Source organism: Cricetulus griseus, chromosome 5 (genome assembly GCF_003668045.3).
Source record: "Cricetulus griseus strain 17A/GY chromosome 5, alternate assembly CriGri-PICRH-1.0, whole genome shotgun sequence".
In the NCBI taxonomy this organism is placed as follows: Eukaryota; Metazoa; Chordata; class Mammalia; order Rodentia; family Cricetidae; genus Cricetulus; species Cricetulus griseus.
Genome location: NC_048598.1, coordinates 41,639,617 through 41,661,161, shown reverse-complemented (window position 1 = coordinate 41,661,161; position 21,545 = coordinate 41,639,617). Strand labels below are relative to the sequence as shown.

General features: G+C 40.5%; 1 protein-coding gene across 1 annotated transcript in view; it reads right to left on the bottom strand.

Annotated features, from left to right (window-relative positions):
* Positions 1-347: 347 nt before the first annotated feature.
* The window catches only part of Pla2g4a (phospholipase A2 group IVA), a 134,893-nt gene continuing 113,695 nt past the window's right edge, over positions 348-21,545 (bottom strand). The window contains exons 15-18 of the mRNA XM_027417414.2: positions 20,797-20,981; positions 12,228-12,423; positions 10,765-10,922; positions 348-945 (exon numbers count right to left, since the gene is read on the bottom strand). Coding sequence (XP_027273215.1) covers positions 814-945; positions 10,765-10,922; positions 12,228-12,423; positions 20,797-20,981 — 671 coding nt within the window. The 3' untranslated portion in view covers positions 348-813. The remainder of the gene's footprint in view (positions 946-10,764; positions 10,923-12,227; positions 12,424-20,796; positions 20,982-21,545) is intronic.

The following is a 21,545-nucleotide window of genomic DNA, read 5'->3' as shown; positions in this document are numbered from 1 at the left end:
CCACATAAGCATAAAGAGGTATGTTTGGGTTCCCAGGTGAAGTCAACCTTGGCAGTGTACATCCGTAATCCCCTAAGGTAAGATGGGAAGCAGAGACAGGTCAGGCCCTGGAAACTCAAGGATAGCTGCCTAGCAGACATAGTTACAAACAGCAAAGAAATCACATCTCAAACAATGTAGAAGGTAAGGACTAACACAGAGTTGTCCTCCGACCTCCACACACACACATCATGGTCCAAGCGTATCTGTAATCAAACGCACACAGACATGAACATGCACACATCATATACCGTATACTCAAAAAAGAAAGATTTTTAAAAGATAATAAAAATGCAGGTCTCTCATGGTAATTTGTACATCCAAGTATTTATTTCATAATGGTATGTATGAATACTTAAATAAAAAATAGTGTTGTATCATGGCATGAACAAATCTAGTTTGTGAATAACATTCACACACAATGGGAAGCCTTGCTGACTGAGCTGAACTATTAAATACTTTAAAAAGAAAACCACATATATATATATGCATATACATATATATATGTATATACATACATATATATATATATATATATATATATATATATAAGTACAAGTAAAAAATGGGTGAGGAATGTTTAAAATACAGTATATATCCCTATGCTTCTGTCAGAAAAGTCATACTGACAGTTGCGTAGAATTACATACCGACACCATCTTCCATTTAACAGGAAGCTACATCACTTACACTCTGAGTACTAGCCAGTCTCTAATGTGCATTTGACACCAATCGTCGTGGAATTCAAATGGCTTGGTCTTTCCAGCACACAGCCTACGCCGTAGGTTTACTTAGAAACTCCTTGTTGAAGAATTTTCTTGCCTCGACATTACTCAGGGAAACAGAGCAACGAGATGGGTTCTGTCTTCTGTATTCAATGCTCTCAACAATGGCATCCTTTATCACCTGCCAGCGGACACGGAAAATAAATGGTGAGCAAAGCTATACATCCCCGAAACATTCAATGAATGAAGACACAAGCCCAGTTCTCTTTTCTTAGCCTCCCTGTCTTTAAATTTATTGAGAAAAACAGGATTCTTTCAGCCACATGTCAATGCAAGATCTCACTATTACACTCTTGTGAAAAGTACTCCCGGGGCATTCCAGATGAAGAATAAGATCACTGCAACAAGGGAAATTTATGTTCCATCTAGCCTTCACTCAGAAGTGATAATATGGAAGGAAACACGAAATTTAGAATTTGTGTTTCTGAAGTTAAAGACGGAATAGGAGACCACAGAGAAGGAAGATGTCCCCTAGTGGAGAGAGAAGGCATCACTCCCCAGGAAATTCTCCATTTCCCTGATTGTCATCAACAGAGAACAAGCATCCTCAAACTAAAAACCACCAAATTTAGAATTTTCCTCATGAAAATGAATTACTATTTTCCATCCAGAATATCTCATGTTTATCCAAGTTAATGAGGTCAGAGGTAATATACATTGTTCCTGGTATGAAATTAACCTTGATAAGAATTGTAGGGGAGAAAATGAAATTAGGATTTAATCAGAGCCATTATTGCCCAGCTGGCTTTGAGAGTGGGGTGGTGAAGGGACCAGCTCCCCTTTCGGCAGTCATAGCGGCCAAAAACGTGCTTGTTTGACCTTGTCTTAGTCACTAGAAAGTCAGATGCCTGCCTCGTGACAAGGAACCAATCAGAAGTTAGCTGGTGACGCTATGCTTTACCACCCTGAGTGTACTTTACGGACAAGCACACAGCAATGACGCAAAGCATAGCAACCACCCTGGGAGGGCCTATGGGCCATAACAACCAGTTGGCCAATCAACACAGGGCAAACCCTCCAAGGCTGGAGGCACACCAATAGTGAGCCTGTGCGTACCCCTAGACACTCCCCTTACACTGCCCTATAAGACCTTGGTCCTGTGACTTCTCAGAGTCTTTTGCGAGCCATCCACCATGGCGGGTGGGTGAAAGACCCGAGCTAACATGGGGTTAGCTCGTTAAATTACAATAAAGCCTCATGCAGTTTGCATCAAGCTCTCGAATCCGCCTGGTGATTGGGGTGACCGCAGTCGTGGCCTGGGACCCGGGATACCTGAGTTTTCCGGGGGTCTAACAGTGGGAGGGTACATTATGACTCTGCTACTGTTTTAGAGCCCTGTAAAACATCAGGAAATCTCCATTCCTCCAAGAGTTGTCAACAATGTTTGGGTCACTAGAGGCAGAGGTGAGTTGCAGGGCTATTAGAAAGTGCTCTTCATCCTGCACTCCAGAGACTGTTATATAAGCTCCAAGCACTGACCATATGCTTTCAGCTCTACAATGTAAGTAGGAACCCTTGGCAAGTGCAAAGAGCTCAGGACCCATGAGCTCTCCTCCCACTCAGGTCTCATGTGGCTCATCTCGCCACAGAGGCATACACAGAGAGCTTTTCCCAATAAAACTCACTGAGAAAGTATGCTCTAGTGCCTAGAACAGGCAGATAGGAGGGCTAAGTTATGAGCATATGTAGTCAGCATCCAGCAACTTCTTATCACACCCATTGGCAGGAACATCGGTTTCTTCCAGAGTGGCTAACTAAATAATATGTCATCATGTTACCAAAACAAACAACAAAACGATTTATTACAAAAATTCGGGTCTTTCGTATAGTTTTGAAAAATGAGTCAGTTGCTGCTTGTGGAAACAGACGCAAATATTACTGAGACTTTTAAGTAGATGTATGCAGAGCCCATTTTCCCATGAATCAGGGAGACATAATTAATTCTGTATTTCAGATCTGCTGAAAAAGACGGGTCAAAGAAAGGCCTCCTTAGTCCAGTCACATCCAGGCTATGCAAAATAGATGGAAATTAGCCTACTTTCTTGAGATTATTTCTCTTTAAAGACTTTACATATTTTTGTTTCATGTCTGTGAGTATTTTGCCTGCATTCTCTTTAAAGATGTTACCTATTTTTGTTTTATGTATGTGAGCATTTTGCCTGCATGCATGCACCATGTGGATGCAGTGCCTGTGGAGTCCAGAAGAGGGAGCTGGATCCCATGCAAATATTTCTAGAAAGGGTGAGTTGCCACCTGGGTGCTGAGAACCAAACCTGGGTCATCTACAAGAACAGCAAGTACTTCTAACTACTGAGCCATCTCTCCAGTCCCCATTTCTTTGTCCTTAAGATGGGGGGAGAATTATTAATCATGGGTTTCTGGGAATTGGAGACCATCAATATAAAGTACTGACACCTATAATGAACCTGTAACAGACATGTGTTCATATGGTTGCTTTTAAACTGTGTGAGATGAAAGTTAGGATGCTACTGAATGAAAAAGGAAAAGGAAAGGAACATGACTGCTCCTGGCTATAGTGGAGAAGAAAGTTCATTGTAGATATGTATGAGGGCATAGCCAGAGTCAAAGACATCTGGGAAAGTTCAGAGTGAACAATATATTGAGCCATGTGTGGAGAGGGAGAAGGGAGAGCAGAACCAGGTACAGCAGCCAGGAGGCCCAAAGGTACAAAAAAAAGTGGGTACCAAAATGGTTGGAATATATAGGGAAGGGCAGCCCAGCCCCCTGTGCTAGAGAGTTCAGGATAGGGGGCAGGGTATGCCAGCCACAACTTGTAACAGGAAGGGGCTGAGGGATGCAGGGAGAACCTGGCAATCTGGTCACCTTTGATATGTTAAATAAGCAACTCAGCAGTTTGTCTGGGGGGGTAGGGTGGGGTAGGGCGGGGCAGGGCAGGACAGCTCCTGGGTATGGTGGAAGAGAAAGTTTATTGTAGATTTGTGGGAGAGCCTGATCAGTGGCAGAGATATCTGGAAGATCCAGAGTGGACATGACCAGACTAAGCTGGGCCATGTAGGACACAGGAGGGGGGTGCAGCAGTCAAGAGGGGAAAAGTACAAAAAGTGCAGTAACCAAAATGATTGGATCATTTGGTTGTTACACACACACACACACACACACACACACACACACACACACACACACACACACACACACACACACACACACACGAAGGAGCCACTGGGGGAAGAGCAGCCCAGCCCCTGGGCTGAAAAGTTCCTGGTAGAGGGTGAAGTCTGCTAGCCATATCCTGTAACAGGTAAGGACTGAGGAAAGTTGGTGGCCAGATGGGCTTTGACATGTTAAATAGGCACCTCAGCCATTTGTTCCAGGTTTGAAACTTAACAGCTCTAAAGCTTATAAGAAACAAACATAGGAGAGCAAACGAGCTTATTGCCTGGTGAAAACCGGGAAATCTATCCTGCTATTCAAATGACCTACTGTATTTCCTTGTAACTGTCCGTCTTTCTAGCCTCCCAGGTTACAATGCTGCCATTTGGTTTCTGCTCCTCCAACGGTATCTCCTTGGTGCAGAGAAGCGCCTGAGAAAAACACCATTAACAGAAAAGACCCTAGGGAATACTACACTGTTTGATGCTAATTGTTGGCAGTGAAATTACACACACACACACACACACACACACACACACACACACACACACACACACACACACAGAGCGGGTGGGGGAGGGAGGAAAAACAGGGCTGTAGGCCCTGTATTCAATCCCTAACACTATAAGAAACACAAGAAAAAAAGCAGTATTGGCATCACAAATGAGTGAGTTTACCAAAATTTGGACCCTGCTTGTTTTCCTAATTTTTACTTTCTTAAAAAGGAAAGCCAACGTTTACATTTGTAACTGAAGAAACCCAAATCATTTGGGATAAGAATGTTTAAGTTGAACCACTAGGTGGCATGTTAACACTATGAAACCACTGAATAGACATCTCTCAGAACACAGCCTAATGCACCCTGGGAGTGGGATGTTGCCATGAAAAACAAACAAACAAACAAACAAACAACAACAAAAATACTCAGTAAGAAATCACTTGCTAACTGTAACGCTTCTAGCACGACACATGGTATATCTGGGTGTATCTATTATGTCAAATCTGTACCTTTCTAATTCTTATTTTTACCAGGAGTGATCTTAGGATGAAATATATATATATATATATATATATATATATATATATATATATATCTTTCCTTCCATGTAATTCCAAATCCTTCCTGTCAGGGTTATTCTAGCAATATCCCATGCATGTGAATTGCCTTCATCCTTACTGCTCACCAGAAGTACAATCCATGCTATCTACTTTTTACTGTACCATTCAAGCTTCCTGATTTTTAAAAACAGGTTCCTTAATTTTTCAGCAATATGGGTAGATAAAATGAGAAAAAAATTTAAACTTCTTCCTCCCTCCCATCAAAATGAACAATTCTGGAGGTGTACAAATGAACTACTGAATAAAGACAAAAGTGGAATGCTTACAATATCAATGTAAAACAGGGTCCCAAGAGAAAGCTATGGTTTCATCAAAATCACTGTGAGTTTTTTAGCTAATGTTGACTTTCCCATGAGATCTGAAATATCATGAAAACAGAGAGTCTTGGTGTTCGATCCTAGCACTGTGACTATGAAAGATACATAAAAAATATTTCTTAAATTAATAAATGCCCAGGATAAACCATGGGGGAAATGCAACCAGAGTTAAAACATATGGTTTTATAAGCAGGGGCAGGCAGTTTTCTCCATGCATACCCAGACAAAGCTAAGGATGGAATGTTGTGGTAAAAGGGAGATGCATGGAAGCTGGTTGGCTAGAGTAGAAAAGAAACTGTGGAACTTGGGAGATAAATGGTTGATAGAGAAAGGAGTGGGGAAGAATTATAATCTCAGTCCAGTCCCAGCTCCAAAACTGTTGTGGGATATTTGTACACTGTGTGAAGATGTATTGCTATGATTGGTATAATAAAAAGCTGAACCACCAATAACTAGGCAGGAGAGAATAGGCAGAACTTCCTGGTGTGTGTGTATGTGTGTGTGTGTGAGAGAGAGAGAGAGAGAGAGAGAGAGAGAGAGAGAGAGAGAGAGAGAGAGAGACAGACAGACAGACAGACAGACACAGAGACAGAGACACGGAGACAGACACAGAGACACAGAGACAGAAAGACAAAGACAGACAGAGACAGACAGACAGAGAAGCTAGGTACACTATTTCGCCAGCAGACTTGGAGCAAGTTGGATGTGCTATACTAAAAAGAGTAACCAAGCTTCGTGATAGAACATAGATTAAAAAAAAAATGGGTCAATTAAGTTATAAGAGCTAGTTGGGGAAAAGCCTAAAGTCAAGCTTTCACAATTAATAATATGTGACTGGGTTGTTATTTGCTGGCTAGCGGTCCAAAGATAGACCAACAAGAAAGTTTTGCTGCACAAAACTGTGACTTTCTGGATTTTGCCTAATTGCATGCAGGCACATATATCTGTCTATCCTTCATGCTTCTTAGGCTCATCTTAAGTGTTGAATATTTAGGAGCAAATATTTGGTTAATACTAAGCATTCAAAATTTTTCCTTTTTTGGTTTGGGTTTTTTTTTTTTTTTTTTTTTTTTTTGTGTGTGTGTGTGTGTGTGTGTGTGTTTTTGTTTGTTTGTTTTCTGAAACAGAGTCTCCCTGAGGAGCCCAAGATGCAAATTCAGGATCCTCTTACCTTAGCTTCCTAAGTGATGAGATTGCAAGTCTGGGCATTTTATTCTGTTGGTCTTGTGCATCACTGTAACCCTGAAACAGTGCCCAACACAGCTGATAATAAAGACACAGTCAACCAATGTACACACAAGATGGGATGGGATGAGATGAGTAGAACATTGAAGGCAGGTGAGTTAGGGGATGTAGGGCTGTAGGAAAACACACCCTCAAATGACAGCCTCAAAAAAGCCTTGGCAACATGTTTTCCTGCCCCGGTCCCATTGTCTCCAGTTTCTTTTCCAGCCTCTTGCCCCCCCCCCCCCCCCCCGGGGCAAGCCATAGAAACTAGCATCCTTCTTCCCTAAACGGGAGCATAGAAGTGAGAACTCTTTCTGTCTATGCCTGAGATCTGAAAATGTTGCTATGACTCACCACCTTTCAGTTCCTAGAAACACTCACAAAGGAATTCTCTGCCCCATCCGAGGGCACACCATAAGACCTCCCTCTTCAAAATTCCCTGCTCCATATCCAGAAGGACAGAAATGCTACACACAGAGAGCAGAAAAAAAATTCCAAACAAACACCTCTCTGGGTTTCTGTCAGAATTAGACCATAACCATTTCAAATAACCATATTTCTATACACCTGCCCATGTATCACAAAACCTGAAATTAAAAAAAAAAAACAAAAAACAATGTGTAGTCCATTTTAGCACTCTGAATCTTTACTCGGAAGGATTCCATGTTGTGTAGAGCTATGCTCAAATGGGCTTTTAACTAGTTGATCTGTCGTTTGTTTAGGATACCCTCCAACACTTGGGCAGGAGGAACCACTGTCTTTCCCCCACTACAGGACTAATAAAACAGGACAGGACATGCAACAGGATGCAGATTGTTGCAGTTATTATATAATTGCAGATAATCTTTTGAATGGTCATAAACCTTAACTTGCACCTAGACAATGAAATCATAATGATGAAATGCCATTAAACTAAGAATTAGCTGCTGATACTTCTGATATACACTTTCCCCCATTCTGACTTTGTTGTTGTTGTTGTTTGGTTTTTCAAGACAGGGTTTCTCTGTGTAGCTTTGGAGCCTATCCTGGCACTGGCTCTGAAGACTAGGCTGGCCTCGAACTCACAGAGATCCGCCTGCCTCTGCCTCCCAAGTGCTGGGATTAAAGGCATGTGCCACCAACACCTGGCAAAAATGTGTAGCCCAGGCTGGCCTCGAACTCGTGATCCTCCTGCCTCTGCCTCCTTCAGCAAATCCTACCGGCGTGTGCCACCACAACCGGCTCCCCCATTCTGATTCACACCCAATGTTTAACACTGTGATAGGTTAACACTGATTGTCATCTTGTCGAGATCTAGAGTCATCCAGGAAATAAATCCATGAGCACAGCTCTGAGCAGTTTAGTTGAGGAAGTAGGAAGAAGCAACTTCTGTGGGTACCATCATCCCATGCACTGTCACAGCTTTGTGACTGCGGATGCAGTATGATCAGCTGCTTCATGTTCCTGCAGTCATGACTTCACCACCATGATGGATGACATCTTTGATTCATGAAGCGAAAGAAATATTTCCTGCTTTTGTCACACACTTTGTCATTATGAACAAGAGAAGTAACTAATAAAACACTTTGTAAATTATCTCACAAAAACGTAAGCTGATTGTTTACGAATACTGGTATGTACTGAATGTAGTGAAGAATAATAGTCCCATAGAATCTTCCCCAATTTGTCAACTGAATTGATAGCTGAATGAGAACAGAAAACAGGGTGAGGCGAGAAGTACTGAACAAGAGTCCTCCAACCACATGTTCGCTCCCCATCAGAGTGGTGATTTATGACTGTACATGCTATATAGCCAGAATTGTGCTGTATACAGGCTTCATGGCCAACAGCTCCATCTCCAACCAGTGACAACTTTATCCTGACCCTCGTTATCTCCAATCAATCAATGACTTATAAAAATAAATTCATGAAAAATATATTGCATATTCACTTTGGGTCCTAGGCATTACGTCATTATCCCTAGAACACAGAAAATAAGTAGGTCACCGTTTTATGGAGTTTATAACTTATAATTACAAGCAAAAGAGAATATGAAAACTAATAATTCTCCATTATATTAACTGTTGCAATTTCCTGAGTGCCTATTATATCCTAAATCCTTAAGTTATTTTAACTAAACCCTATCCTAATCTTATATTATTTCCCCTTCCAAAAGAAGAAAACAATCTACCCATCCAAGGCCATCCAATTAAGAGACAGCTAAGCGACGACTAGACACTCAATCTGGTCTGAATCCAAAGCCTCCATATACCACATACCACATGTCCACCAGTCTAAGTGACTATAACTTGCATTTCTAGCAAGGAAAAAAAAATGTAAATCCCACAAAATTCCATAACTGTAAAAGCACTGAGACAATGCTCATCGAAAAGGAATTCGGGGAGGACTGAGTAAGTACAGAAAAATTGATGCTAATAAAAAATCCAGACTTCTGTCAAAAAGTGAGCCAAAGCAGAGGTAAAACTTCCTAAAGGACGTCCTAGGAACTCAATCAACAGAAGTTCCCAACTGTTCGATACACGGTGGCCTTTTAAGAACAAAACCAGATCCGAAAACAAACTGAGGAGACACACCTTAAGCCACAGTGGCTCTGGCCACAAGGGTGAAAACAGTCTCAAGCTTTAACTGATGAAAGGTTTTGAATCCTGTTTTATAGGTTTCTGCCACCTGAAAACCACTCTGGTGATCCCTGTGCAGTGGCTTAGGCACAAGTCCAAGTCACACGCAGATGGTGTGGGTGGCTCTAAGTAACTGAACCTAACGCATTTCCCAGCATCATATTCTCAGCAAAACTTTATTACTTTGTATGCATCACCACTTATCAGGAATATTTATGATAAAAAGTGGGTTTTTTTCTAGGGCCTCTGGGGGCATCTGTACTTACATACCCCCTTCCACAAACATACATAAAACGACATCTAAAATAAAATAAAATGCAACTCTATTTTGACAAGTTCTATGTGTTCCTTGCGCCACAATGCTTCATTTTTCTTTAAAATTTAACCGTCACCACAGAAGCATGAGGATTTTAAATATTCATCCCTGTGTAAGATCTATTCAGCATATGTCAATTAAGGAAATAATGTGTTGCAACTTTTGGTAAGTATGTTATGTATTAGTCATTACATACTGGAAAATATGGGTAAAAAAAAAAGAAGGAATTTTAAGAGTATAGGAACTGAAGTTTATCAGGAAAATTTTCACATTACAAAAATGTACTAATTAAAAAGTAGTATAGTCATTATGTTATGATTGCATTTGACTTGTCTTTAACTGTCTCAGGGAAAACTAAAGGAGCAAGCATGCTGATGTGTCCGTTGTCCCTTAGCACAAAATCTAGTTAAGTTCTGCAGAAACAGCACATCTGTGTGTTCTTTAGGGCCATTCATAATCTCCAAAAAGACCAGAAAATCAGAGATGATGCATGGCTCGGATTCACTCTCTTTTCCTATTTTCTTTCTTAATATGCAAAATCCAAGCAGGCCAATGAGCTCAGCTTTCACAACTGATCAGAATGGGTTAGATGCTGTGATTTAGGCCCATAAGCTGATGATTTCAACCACACGACAGTATTGTGACATGGTTCACTTAGCACTAACCAATCTCAGAGACAAAGGCTTCTAGCAGCAGGTTTGCTATCAATAAGAAATGTTTGATACCGAAGGAAAAGACTTGCTTCTAAATTCCCTTTCACAAAGCACACGGGAAAGGCTAAAACTGCAGGAGGCTCTATTGTATTGGCAATAGTGTCAAGAGCTACAAAACATTTGAAAGCATGCTTTCATGCAGTCAACAGTGAGACTTCTGCAGGAATGGCACTCACGCTCACTCTTTGCCTGTACACTGCCTTTCCAACACTTCCCTCTTTTCATAAACTATTATCATGAAATGAATAGATCAGGAGAGCTGAAAATGGACCCACACTCCACCAAACAATCATATAAAGTGTGGACTCTGCTTAGCTGCAGACAGTGATGTCATTATTTGTGACTTCTGAGTGTTCCTTTGGAGGTTAGTGAAATAATTCATATAAAACAAGAGACCACGTTGTGGATATGGTTATTCCCAAGACTTATTTGTCTTCTAACTGAATTCATGTGTTTGCTAGCGATGGCTCATGTTAGCGGTTGTGGGAGATAACTCACGTCAATGTTGTTCAGAGTATTGAAGTACATCAGATCATGTAGCCTCTTGAATGCTTGATTTGGATACTGAAAGTTGAAGGTGGAAAACGGCGATTCGGGGTCATCAAAAATGTCAAAGTCAGCTATTTCTTTCTCCTCTTTGGTTTCCCTTGGAACACCTATATTCCCAAAAAAAGAGTATGAATCTTCTTCTCGAAAATTAAAAAAAAACAAAGCTCTAAAACACACAAGCAACCATGAATACAGCACTAAGAGTCAAAAGAAAGGCTATGATTCAAAAACAAACAAACAAAAAACAACAACAAAAAAAAAACAATTGTCTGCCCTAGGCAGCCACACTCAAGTTGGGATGATACCCAGCTCCCTCTTCTGCTGGTATATGGGTGGAAAGGGTGACTCCATGGTCTGGGTGCTCTGCCTTAGACTTTCCCAGATGGGTCATGTTCCTCTTGGGGTAGCCGGCTTATTAGCATGCGTCTTGCTGTCTGCCTGCTTGCCCAGTATCACTTCCTCACTCCCTTACAAATAAACTGTTTGCACTTGAATCTTCTCCTGAGAATCTTCTTCTGGGGAAATCCAAACCAAAACACTGAGTCCTCTTCTAGGCCCAGAAATCCCTGTACTTACCAACCTCTTGGTTTCTCCCTGAGAACTAACAGTAATAGGAAGCTGTCTAGGTCGCTTTCAGTTTGAAACCAGGGTTTCAATTTGAAACTGAGGTTTCCGTTTGAAAAGAAAAAATGCCAGGCAGCTTTCATTCTCCCCTATAAGGCATGCCTCACAACTCCATACTTAGTTTTATCATTCTGAGAAACCTAGGAGAAAGACCTTCTCTTCTGTATCCCCTCACCCATCTGTCTGCCTCTTCCCATTCACAAAATAGAGCACTGCATCTTCTGAAAAACATTTAGCATTTAATGCCCTTAAGCATCCTCCTTCTGTTAATGGGTATCTCTTAGGATGCACGAAAGTCCACCTTCTCCTCCAGATATGGAAAAACACAGTAAGCGTTGCTTGAGCTAGATTCTCCTTTGCTATAAAATACAATGTGGAAACCCAAAATGATCAGCCATACTGCACAGCAAGATTACATTAAGTTCTGTGATCAATTCATATTCCCAGAGGCTTTGCATGATTTTATTTTAAAGACAAGAGCTGTTTCACAATGGTGAAAATCAAACTATTTAACAGTCTTTGTGAACAGGACATCTATCAAACCCCTGCCTCTGATTGAATGCTCTAGTAACTTTTGCTGAGCTTGTCATTCACCTTGCAGTTTCTCTATCATGAGGAATCGAAATCTTGGGGTAAAAAAGAAGGAAGTACTTGGGCTCTCAGGTCACAACTGTTCATCAAGGTAAGAGAAGCACTCCCTGTAGTTGTAGTTCATGGGACAGTGTCAGTGTAAACCAGCTCAGTATCAGCCACATGGCCACCCAGACTTCAATTTCATGGAAACCTACCTGGGGCCTTGTACTTTCTGAAGTTGATGTTGGCCAGAACAAAGTGGATAATGGTAGGGCAATCGTTCTCCACATCAGGATTCTTGGGTTTAAAAACATAGCACTCCTTCAATCCTTCCCGATCAAACACATAAGGATCAATCTTTGGAAAGGGGAGCTTGTTCATTTTAGCCCACTTCTCTGCAAGTAGAAGTTCCTGCAAGGGGGATATAGATGAATTTCGAAAAGGCCAGTCTTCATTTCTTCAGCTAGTCTGTCCATCATTCTACATTCACTGTTATTATCTGCCATCAGTTGCTAAGACAAAACAAACAAACAACCCTCCCAAAAAAAACTGCATTAAGGAGCTGTACAAATCTCCAATATCTGCTAATATGACTCTCTAAACAAACTCAATACTGTTGTTATGTCAATTTTCACACAAGCTTCGTAAATAGCAGGCATTTGATGAATTTATTAATGAACTGAATTGAATATGAATTAGCTAGAGGAAAAAAATGGGCTCAAAATATTTACAACTATATGAATGGGTTTTAAGCCTTGGCAAGTTAAATACTCTCATAATGAGGAATAGGACCCCCTGTGTCTTGGTTGGTCTGTGCTGTTGTTTTGCCAAACTGACACAAGCTAGAGTTATCTGAGAAGAGGGAACCACAAATGATTAAAAACACCTTCATTAAAACTGGCTTGTGGGAGCATATTCTTTCTTTTTTTTTTAAATTTTAGTTTTATGTTTCAAGACAAGGTTTCTTTGCACAGCCAGAACATTTTTTTTTTTTAACAGTGGAGGAAATTCTAGCCTACTGTGAGAGGTGCCACTCCTTGGGCAAGTGGTTCTGAGGTCACTAAGAAATCAGGCTGAGCGAGCCAGAAAGCAGCACTCCTCCATGGCCTCAGCATCAGTTCCAGCCTACAGGTTCCTTCCTTGAGATCCTGTACCAACTTCCCTGGATCACAAGCCATAAAATGAAATAAACCCTATTCTTGCAAAGTTGCTTTGGGTCATAGAGTTTCATCCCAGCAATGGAAACCCTTACTAAGACACCCTGTTCCTGGATTTTATACCTATTATCTCCATCATGGTGCAAAAATAGTATCAATTAAATTGTTTTGCTAAGAATGTGAAATTCAAGAGCAGCTCACCATTACTTCAGTATCAACAAGTATAGCTGGTAAGATTCTTTGTAGAGAAAATACTTTTTAAAGCAATGCAAGTTGTAGGTTTTTGAGTAGCTACTCCACGCAGTTAGATTTTACAGCTTTTGGTGGTGAATGCTCCTAGCTACTTGATGGTTTCTTCATTTATTGTATGTATAATAGCACAGCACACTTCATAGAATTTTGTATAACTAGTAAACTGGTTTTAAGGATGTTTTATTTTGTTTACTTTTTAAAATCTGTAATAAAACTATGCATATTTTAATATATATATTAAATATATACATATTGGCTTTGTTGGCACCTACTTATGAAAAGGAAACAGAACATCAGGACTCAATGCATTAGATCAATGAATTGTGAGTTCAGTGAGAAAGCCCATCTCAAAGAATAAGGCAGACAGCAACTGAGGAAGACATCCAATAGCCACTTCTGGCCTCCACACTCAGGTACATATATGTGCATGTACATCACTTTTTCACATGAATACATCCAACATGAGCATGTTCATACATACCACACTGACACACACACACACACACACACACACACACACACACACACACAGAGAGAGAGAGAGAGAGAGAGAGAGAGAGAGAGTTAACCTGGGGAATCAATGTGCAAGGGTGTCAGGAAAAGATGGACCTTGTTTCTTTTTCTATGCAGCCTCTGGGGCCAGAATAAATAAGTGGTGATATAGCACCAAGGTGTAAAACCTCAGACTGGGACCAATGCCTGAGTCCAAATGTTAGTTCTACAGCCTTGGGAATATTTCTGAGCTCAATATTCTTAACTGTAAAACACAGAGTACAATCTGAATGAAATGAATTAGCATTTTACAGTACTTAGACTAACATCTATCACACAGTAAGTGCTATACAAATATCCAATCAATAAATAAGAATAAATAGAAGAAAAAAGTGAAGAAAACAAAAGGAAAAGAAAGGAAGAAAAACAGAAACCATAGTAGAGAGATTCCTATATTTTTGGTTGTGAGCTTAGCCTTTAATGGCTGAGCTATCCCTCCAGCCCGAGAGATTCCTAAAGAGACAAAGTTTGGGGCAAATGACTAAAATTACCTTTTTTTTTTTTAACTACTGGGTTACCTCAGTCATGGACTTGGAGATGAGGGAAGACAGTGAGCACAGTTTAGTGGCTGTCAGCACTACAGCATCTAGACCCTGACAGGTGAGAGACCGTCATCAAGTGAACTTTCATAGTGAAAACTCTCATTGGTGCTATAAAAAGTAACACATTTCCAGAAGATTGTGCAGTAAGCCTAGACTACTTCCTTGGCATATTTGTAACTCACACAATAAATACAACTGAGCCTTTCACTGTGTCCTACTCATAAGAGAGGATCTGCATTTGGAGTTTGGATGTCTTTAAGTCAATGGGAAACATAACTAAAAAGTAATTTAACAATTTGGGAAGGCAGAGGATGGCCATATACCTGGGTTGTAACAGGTCTGGCTTAAATCAACATGTGCTACTTTCCAAGACCACTGCCTAGACACTTCAGTCACCAGGCACCAGTCACACGAAGTGGCCTTAAAATATACCCTGTGACACCACTATCATCACTGTGGGGACTGTGAGATAAGGATAGCATGAGACTAAAGTATATACTAGACCTGAAATAACCAGCTCCAGAATACATCTCACCTATATTTCATCTGCTGCCTAGTTCTCAGTAATACACTTTTAACCTCTGCAAAATAAAACTAATTACCACTGTCTTCTTCACTGGGTAACTTTGAAGACTAGAGGTGAGGAATGAAAATCTGTGGACAACAAGGGAGTACTTTAACCTAGGTCCTGAACTTCAGAGAACATACAAAATTCACTGCTCTTGATGTTTCAGAAAAGTCATGAACTTTACACGTATACATGTTTATGTATATATAGGTATATTCCTAAATACAGCCTGCCTGGCATGTACAACGCTACTTATATGCATGTTTTCATGACTGAATATTTGGTATTGGGGAACCAATAGGCGTGCTCTTCCCTGGGGCAGACTGTATCTCCCACTCTCAGCAGTCTTAATTGCCTGTAGTTCTTTATGTATTGTCGAGGCCTCAGGGTCTATCCTCTCAGCCTCAGAAGAGAACATCAAGGGACATATGGAAGGATTTGGAGGGAAGAAAGGAAGGAGAAATGATTTAATTATATTAGAATCTCAAAAAAAGAGCAATAAACCCTAAGTGTTCTAGCAAACTAAAGAAAAAGAAAAGTCATGAACTTTGAGACTTCTCTTTTTAAGTTTGAGGACACTTTTCTCATTGCCTTTTCCTCCCTCAGCCACCCTGTTCAGTTGAACTCCTCTTGTTAGTTCATGTCTAGCACTCACGATTATTCATTCATGATTATTCAATACCACAGCCAGACCAAAGCTCATACACTGAGGCAGTGTGTGAAGGCAAGGCCAAGCAGCTTTCTACTGTTTACAAACATGAGTCAGGGGATGACCAAACCATGTGTGGCTGTGTGGAGAAAGAGGGAAAGGAAACTCGTCGAGGTAGAGGTCTGGCTATTTTTAGTCAGACAGAGTTATACTGGAATCAGGAAGTGATGGAAACTTTCCCTTTTCTGCTCCGATCCTGATGTGGAAAAGATTAAACAGTGGTGACTGCAAAGGCCGTGATTACAGGATGGAAAAAACGTCTCCTTCCGGCTGTCTCCTATCTCCTCAGGAAGACTTCGAAACAATGACATAGACTGTGCGTGGAGCCCCAAATTGTTAAGAATTAAAATAAAAACAATGTTTTAGTGAGCAAAAAAGGTCTAATTCCAAAATCATGGTGATCCGATAGCAGCGGGTCATGCTCTAACATCCAACAGCTACTGCTTGGTTTCCCAAGATGCTTTGCTGTTCCGAGCACTGATGTACTTACTGTAAGTTTACACAGTACTAACTACAAACATGGCTTTCTGTAGAGTAAAGAATTAGGGAATTACAAAATTGCCCATGCTCATTGTTAAGTAATAAATCATAACTTAAAAGCAAAAACCCAACTGAAAACAATTTAACAGAAATATGTCCAGACCACAGTAAGAAGGGAATATGTATGCCAATTAATTAATTTAGGCACACAATATATTTCTTTATATAAATACATAAACAATAAGCTGGTTTTTCACTATAGAAAATGAGATTTTTCATCTCTATGCAAACCTAGCATATATTCTTACTACCCTAAAATTTTCCCATTACTTAAAACTTATTTTAAAATTGGGGAAATAGATGATCTAATAGTATGTAGATAATGCAGTATTCAAAACAATATAATGATTAAACTATCAAAGCATCTAATATAAGATGGGACAGACAGAACTCCCACGTAGAATTCATTATTTGTGGTTATGGTTACAGTCTCTTCTTACAGAGAGCTTGCTCTTAGTCTTCAATAGCCTCATAGAGCAGGAAATAGCCCAGTAGATCAGTTAGCCCTCCATTAAAAGCTGGGTACACACCTGCAAAAACATCCCTGAAGAGATCAATATTAGATATGTGTTCATCACAAGACATCTAACCCTCAGTGATGAAAATGGGTATAGTAGGTTGAATGGTGGTCCCAACAGTATAAACCTACACCCTAGCTATCCACCTACTGTGAATGTGGCCTTATTAAAAGAATGGGGAATCTTTAAAAAAAATTATCACTATTGTTACTATTATCATTAATGGTCTGTTGTTTGTTTTGTTGTTTTTTTTCATTTGAGGTGTATGTGTGTGTGTGTGTGTGTGTGTGTGTGTGTGTGTGTGTGTGTGTAGGTCAGAGGATAACTTTCTGAAGTTACTTTGCTCCTTCCACCCTGGGATCTATAGCTAGAACCCAGATTTTCAAGTTTTGCAGCAAGAGCACTGGCCACCAAGTCAGTCCACTGGCTCAGAAGAAGGCTCTTCACAGTGTAATTAAGGATCTTGAGCTGCTCTAATCAACCTCAATTATAGGGCAAAGGACAAGTACTATAACAGTTTTGCTAGTAAGAGACAAAGAGAGACACAAATAAAAAGGCTAAGTAAAAACTGAGGTAGATAGCCTTGTGATGGTGGCAGACACCTTTAATGCCAGCACTTGGGAGACAAGGCAGGTGGATCTCTGTGAGTTTTAAGGCCAGCCTGGTCTACAGAGTGGGTTCCAGGACAGCCAGAGCTACACAGAAAAACCTTGTCTCAAACAAACAAACAAACAAACAAACAAAGAAACAAAATCACTGAGGGAGAGACTAAGGTGACCCAACCACTGATTACCAGAAGGCAATAGAGTTCTGTCACAAATCCTAGGAACGAACACAGCCCTGCTCATACCCTGCTCAAATTTTGGCTCCAGAACACACTTCTCTGTAATTTTAATAGCAACTCTGAGAAAGCAGCATGAGAAGCAAATCTTCAGGTACTACAGTCTAGGCTGTGTGGTCTTCCTCGGACATGGTGGACAAAGATCATCCAGATTAATATGTCTCTGCAGGTTGCCTCATTAGCCAAGGTGCATTGCTGTCTACAAATCTGTCACATGAACTGGCTTGGATAGGTAGTTTCCTCCACTTGGCATGGTAGAATAGTGACTACACAGTCAGCACTTCGACAGGTTTGGCCATGATGTGACCCAACTTAAGAAGTGAATTACATGTGCAGGAAAGTTCTAAACCAAGAGCAGCATTAAATACCAACAAATAAATGAGGCTAGAGTGGAAAAACATGGGTTGGTTTGTATGTGGTTCCCCCAGAATGACCCATAGGGAGAGAAATAGAGCAAAGCTATTATTTCTAACACTCGTGATGTACAGCCTACTTCAAACTTTCTTTGTTACATCTATGTCGCCCCCACACAAACCCTTATTGCCTCCTTTCTTTTCCTTTTGTAGACCCATTTTTCTGGCTAAAGAGCACTAAAAGAGTTAACCAGACCTAAAGAACACTAAAAGCGCTAACCAGACCCACGTGCAATACATGAAATGTGATATAACGTAGTACATGTCATGACAAAATGACTTAAAATATTCTTTTAATAAAATGTCGGAAAATAACCAGTAGTGAACCCTGAGTTCTGCTATGTCCAAGCTTATTTGCCCCTCAATCAAATCCAAATCACCCTTCCCCCTAAACTCGAGAGTCTGTTTATTTATGAATATTCTTCCCATTGATACAAGGATTAGTGGCAGGTAAGCCTCAATGGTAAATCAAACAGATATTGTCAGTATCTACATTATTAAATGAGCAATAAAAGTGAAACCTGATTAAATGAAACATAGGACTGCTTTTCTTAGAGAAATTAATAGGAATAATGTTTGCAATCATGAGACTCTTTATATCAGTTTTGGGGGATTTTGTTGTTGCTGTTTTGTTTGCTTTGTTTTGTCTTTACAGTGTGTCCTAACTGTTCTAAAGAAAACAGTATCCCTTATACTGGCATTGTTAACTTGGAAGCCCAATTACAACATAGATAACACAATTCTCACTGCCTTTGTCAAAAGCCAGGATATTCACCACTGTATAGCTTCCTAATAAAACCTGAGATTCAACTATACTTAGGAAATGCTACATGTATCAATAAACAATAAATGAAGTAAATGGCTGTTTGTTTTCTTTCCTCTTCTTTATGAAATAGGGTTCATGTGACCCATGCTGGCTTAGAGCTCAAGGTAGCTGAGTATGATCCAAACTTCTATCCCCCTCCCTCTACTTCCCAAGCACAGTGATTGCATAGGTACCACCAACCTGGATTTTATGAAGTGCTAGGGATTGAACTTAGAGCTGTATGCACCACAAGCACTCTACCAACTGAGGTACATGCCCAGTCAATGCTACGATTTCTACCCACATTTATACTCCACTCTTTAATGAAAAATGGTGTCTCTATTTTAGTATCAAAAACAGAATAGGGGACCAGTGAGGTGGCCAAATGGATAAAGGTTTAATGATCTGAGTTAGAACCCATAGACCCACATGAAGGAAGGAGAAAGCCAATTCCCAAGGTTGTCCTCTGACTTCTACACATAAGAAACCCCCTGCCCCGCACACACCCCCTTTTAAATATAGAAATTGGGTTCTGGGGCATGGCTCCCTGATTAAAAGCATTTGGTTTGCAAGCATGAGGACTTGATTTCATTCTCCAGCACCTATGTAAAAATCCAGGCATGTGACCCCAGCAATGGGGAATGCAGACAGGCAGGAGGTGAGAGCTAGCTGACCATCCAGCCTAGCAAAAACGATGAGTTTCTGGTGCACCTGGAGGCTCTGTCTCAGAGGAAATAAGGTGGAGTGTGATACCTCACACCCTGCTCTGGCATCCACGTAAGGGATGTGTGCATTGCACATTTGAATGAGTGCACCACATATACAGGACTTAGGTCTCTCTCTCTCTCTCTCTCTCTCTCTCTCTCTCTCTCTCTCTCTCTCTCTCTCTGTCTCTCTCTCTTTCTTTCCTTTTCCAGAAGTGGTTGGTATACATTCCAATTGCTCATGCATCATCATCTAAATATATATTCTTCTTAATAATAAACAATGAAATATTTTAAAACTCTTGCAAAACACAATGCCTTTTATTTGTGTTAAAGTGGTCTCCTAAAACTCCTTGGTAGTATCCTCTTACCCAGTAGTAAAGCTCTGACTCATATAAAACTATGGCTTTGACATTTTGCACTTCCGTTCCTTACATTAATAACGGTGTCTTCCACCATCAGAATCACCTCTTTGGAGTCATCATTGGAACCTACCTCCTCCTTGTTCCTCGTGGGTGACCAGGTTTGACACATGGCTGCACAGTACATGATTTTATTATCCTATGCTGGGGTTACAGTAAGTCATAGTTTTAATCTTTTGCCTTCCACCCACCATCTCAGGTTAATCATCCTGAGATTCCGATTTCATGATTTCATTTGTCTGCTGGAAATTCTCCCCGGGGCCCTCTTAACAGGCTTCACATCTGCCTGTCCCAATCAGAACACCCTGTCTTTCGAATGTGCTCACTGCCATTTCGTTCACTAATTTCCCTGTTCACTGACTCCAGGAAGCACCAACACATTTCCATATTGATCTTCCATAATGCACATAATTTGATATTATCTCACCAACTCTTGTTTTCTTGTCTGAATACTACCAATACGGCCTCAAAAGAAATAAAACATCAACACGTTTTGAACATGTGAGGTTTTACAGATACCTGAGGTTTATTATTATAGCCACTATACATTAGAAACTTAGTGCTTGCCACAGTCAGCATGAACTGTCAGTCTGACACAGCTTGGAGTCCCCCAAGAAGGGAGTTATTAATTGAGTGACTGTCCAGGTCAGATTGGCATAGGGGCATTGTCTTGATTCTTAATGGATATAGAGGACCCAGCTAATTGTGGGCTGTACCCTTCCTTGGTCATGTTCCTAGTCTCCTTACTGAAGTCTCCGTACCTTGAAAGGAGGGCTTGTGTCACTTGGCCTTGCAGAAAAGTCAAAGGAGATGATGAGATCCACACCTCTCTGAGGTCGGAGAATCAAGGGATAAGGCAGGTTAAAGGTGAGCCCACTGTCTACAACGTGAATCTTTTTGCTCTTCACATCTAGTGGTTCATATATCCGTTCAAATTCATCCGGATCTTTAAAAAGGAAAGACAAGACAAGAATGACTTCAACCGTCCTCTGATATTAGTTTAGAAATATAAATGGTTATTGTAAATTTGAGAGGCAGAATTCCATGTGGTTAGCCCCACCACCGGAGCTTTGTTAGATTCAGGTATGGATTTAACTCTGACAAATGTAGGTAAATTAATAGTTTTAAGTTTTAGTTTCTTCATCTCTGATATCAGAACAAAAGCAATTATCAAGTAAGATGCCAAGGGAAAAACTTAGCTCAGTCCCTAGTGTTGACACTAGCCTTCATGTCTTCAATACTATCTCCCATCACAGAGTCTTTACTGATTTGAAAACATTTCTTCAGACATCCTCTTGTTTAATGTTTGTAGCAGAGAGACAAAGGAATGGACATTTAGAAGTGGAGGGTGAAACAAACTACAGTCATCTATAAAATGAAACAACCAGGAAGAGGCAGAGTGTGAAAAGATCCATCTGCCTCTGTCTGGGCTGCATGCCTGTGGTACCAAGGGATGAGCGCCCAAGATACAGTCCAAACAACACACTCGATAACCATGGGTTAGGTGTCC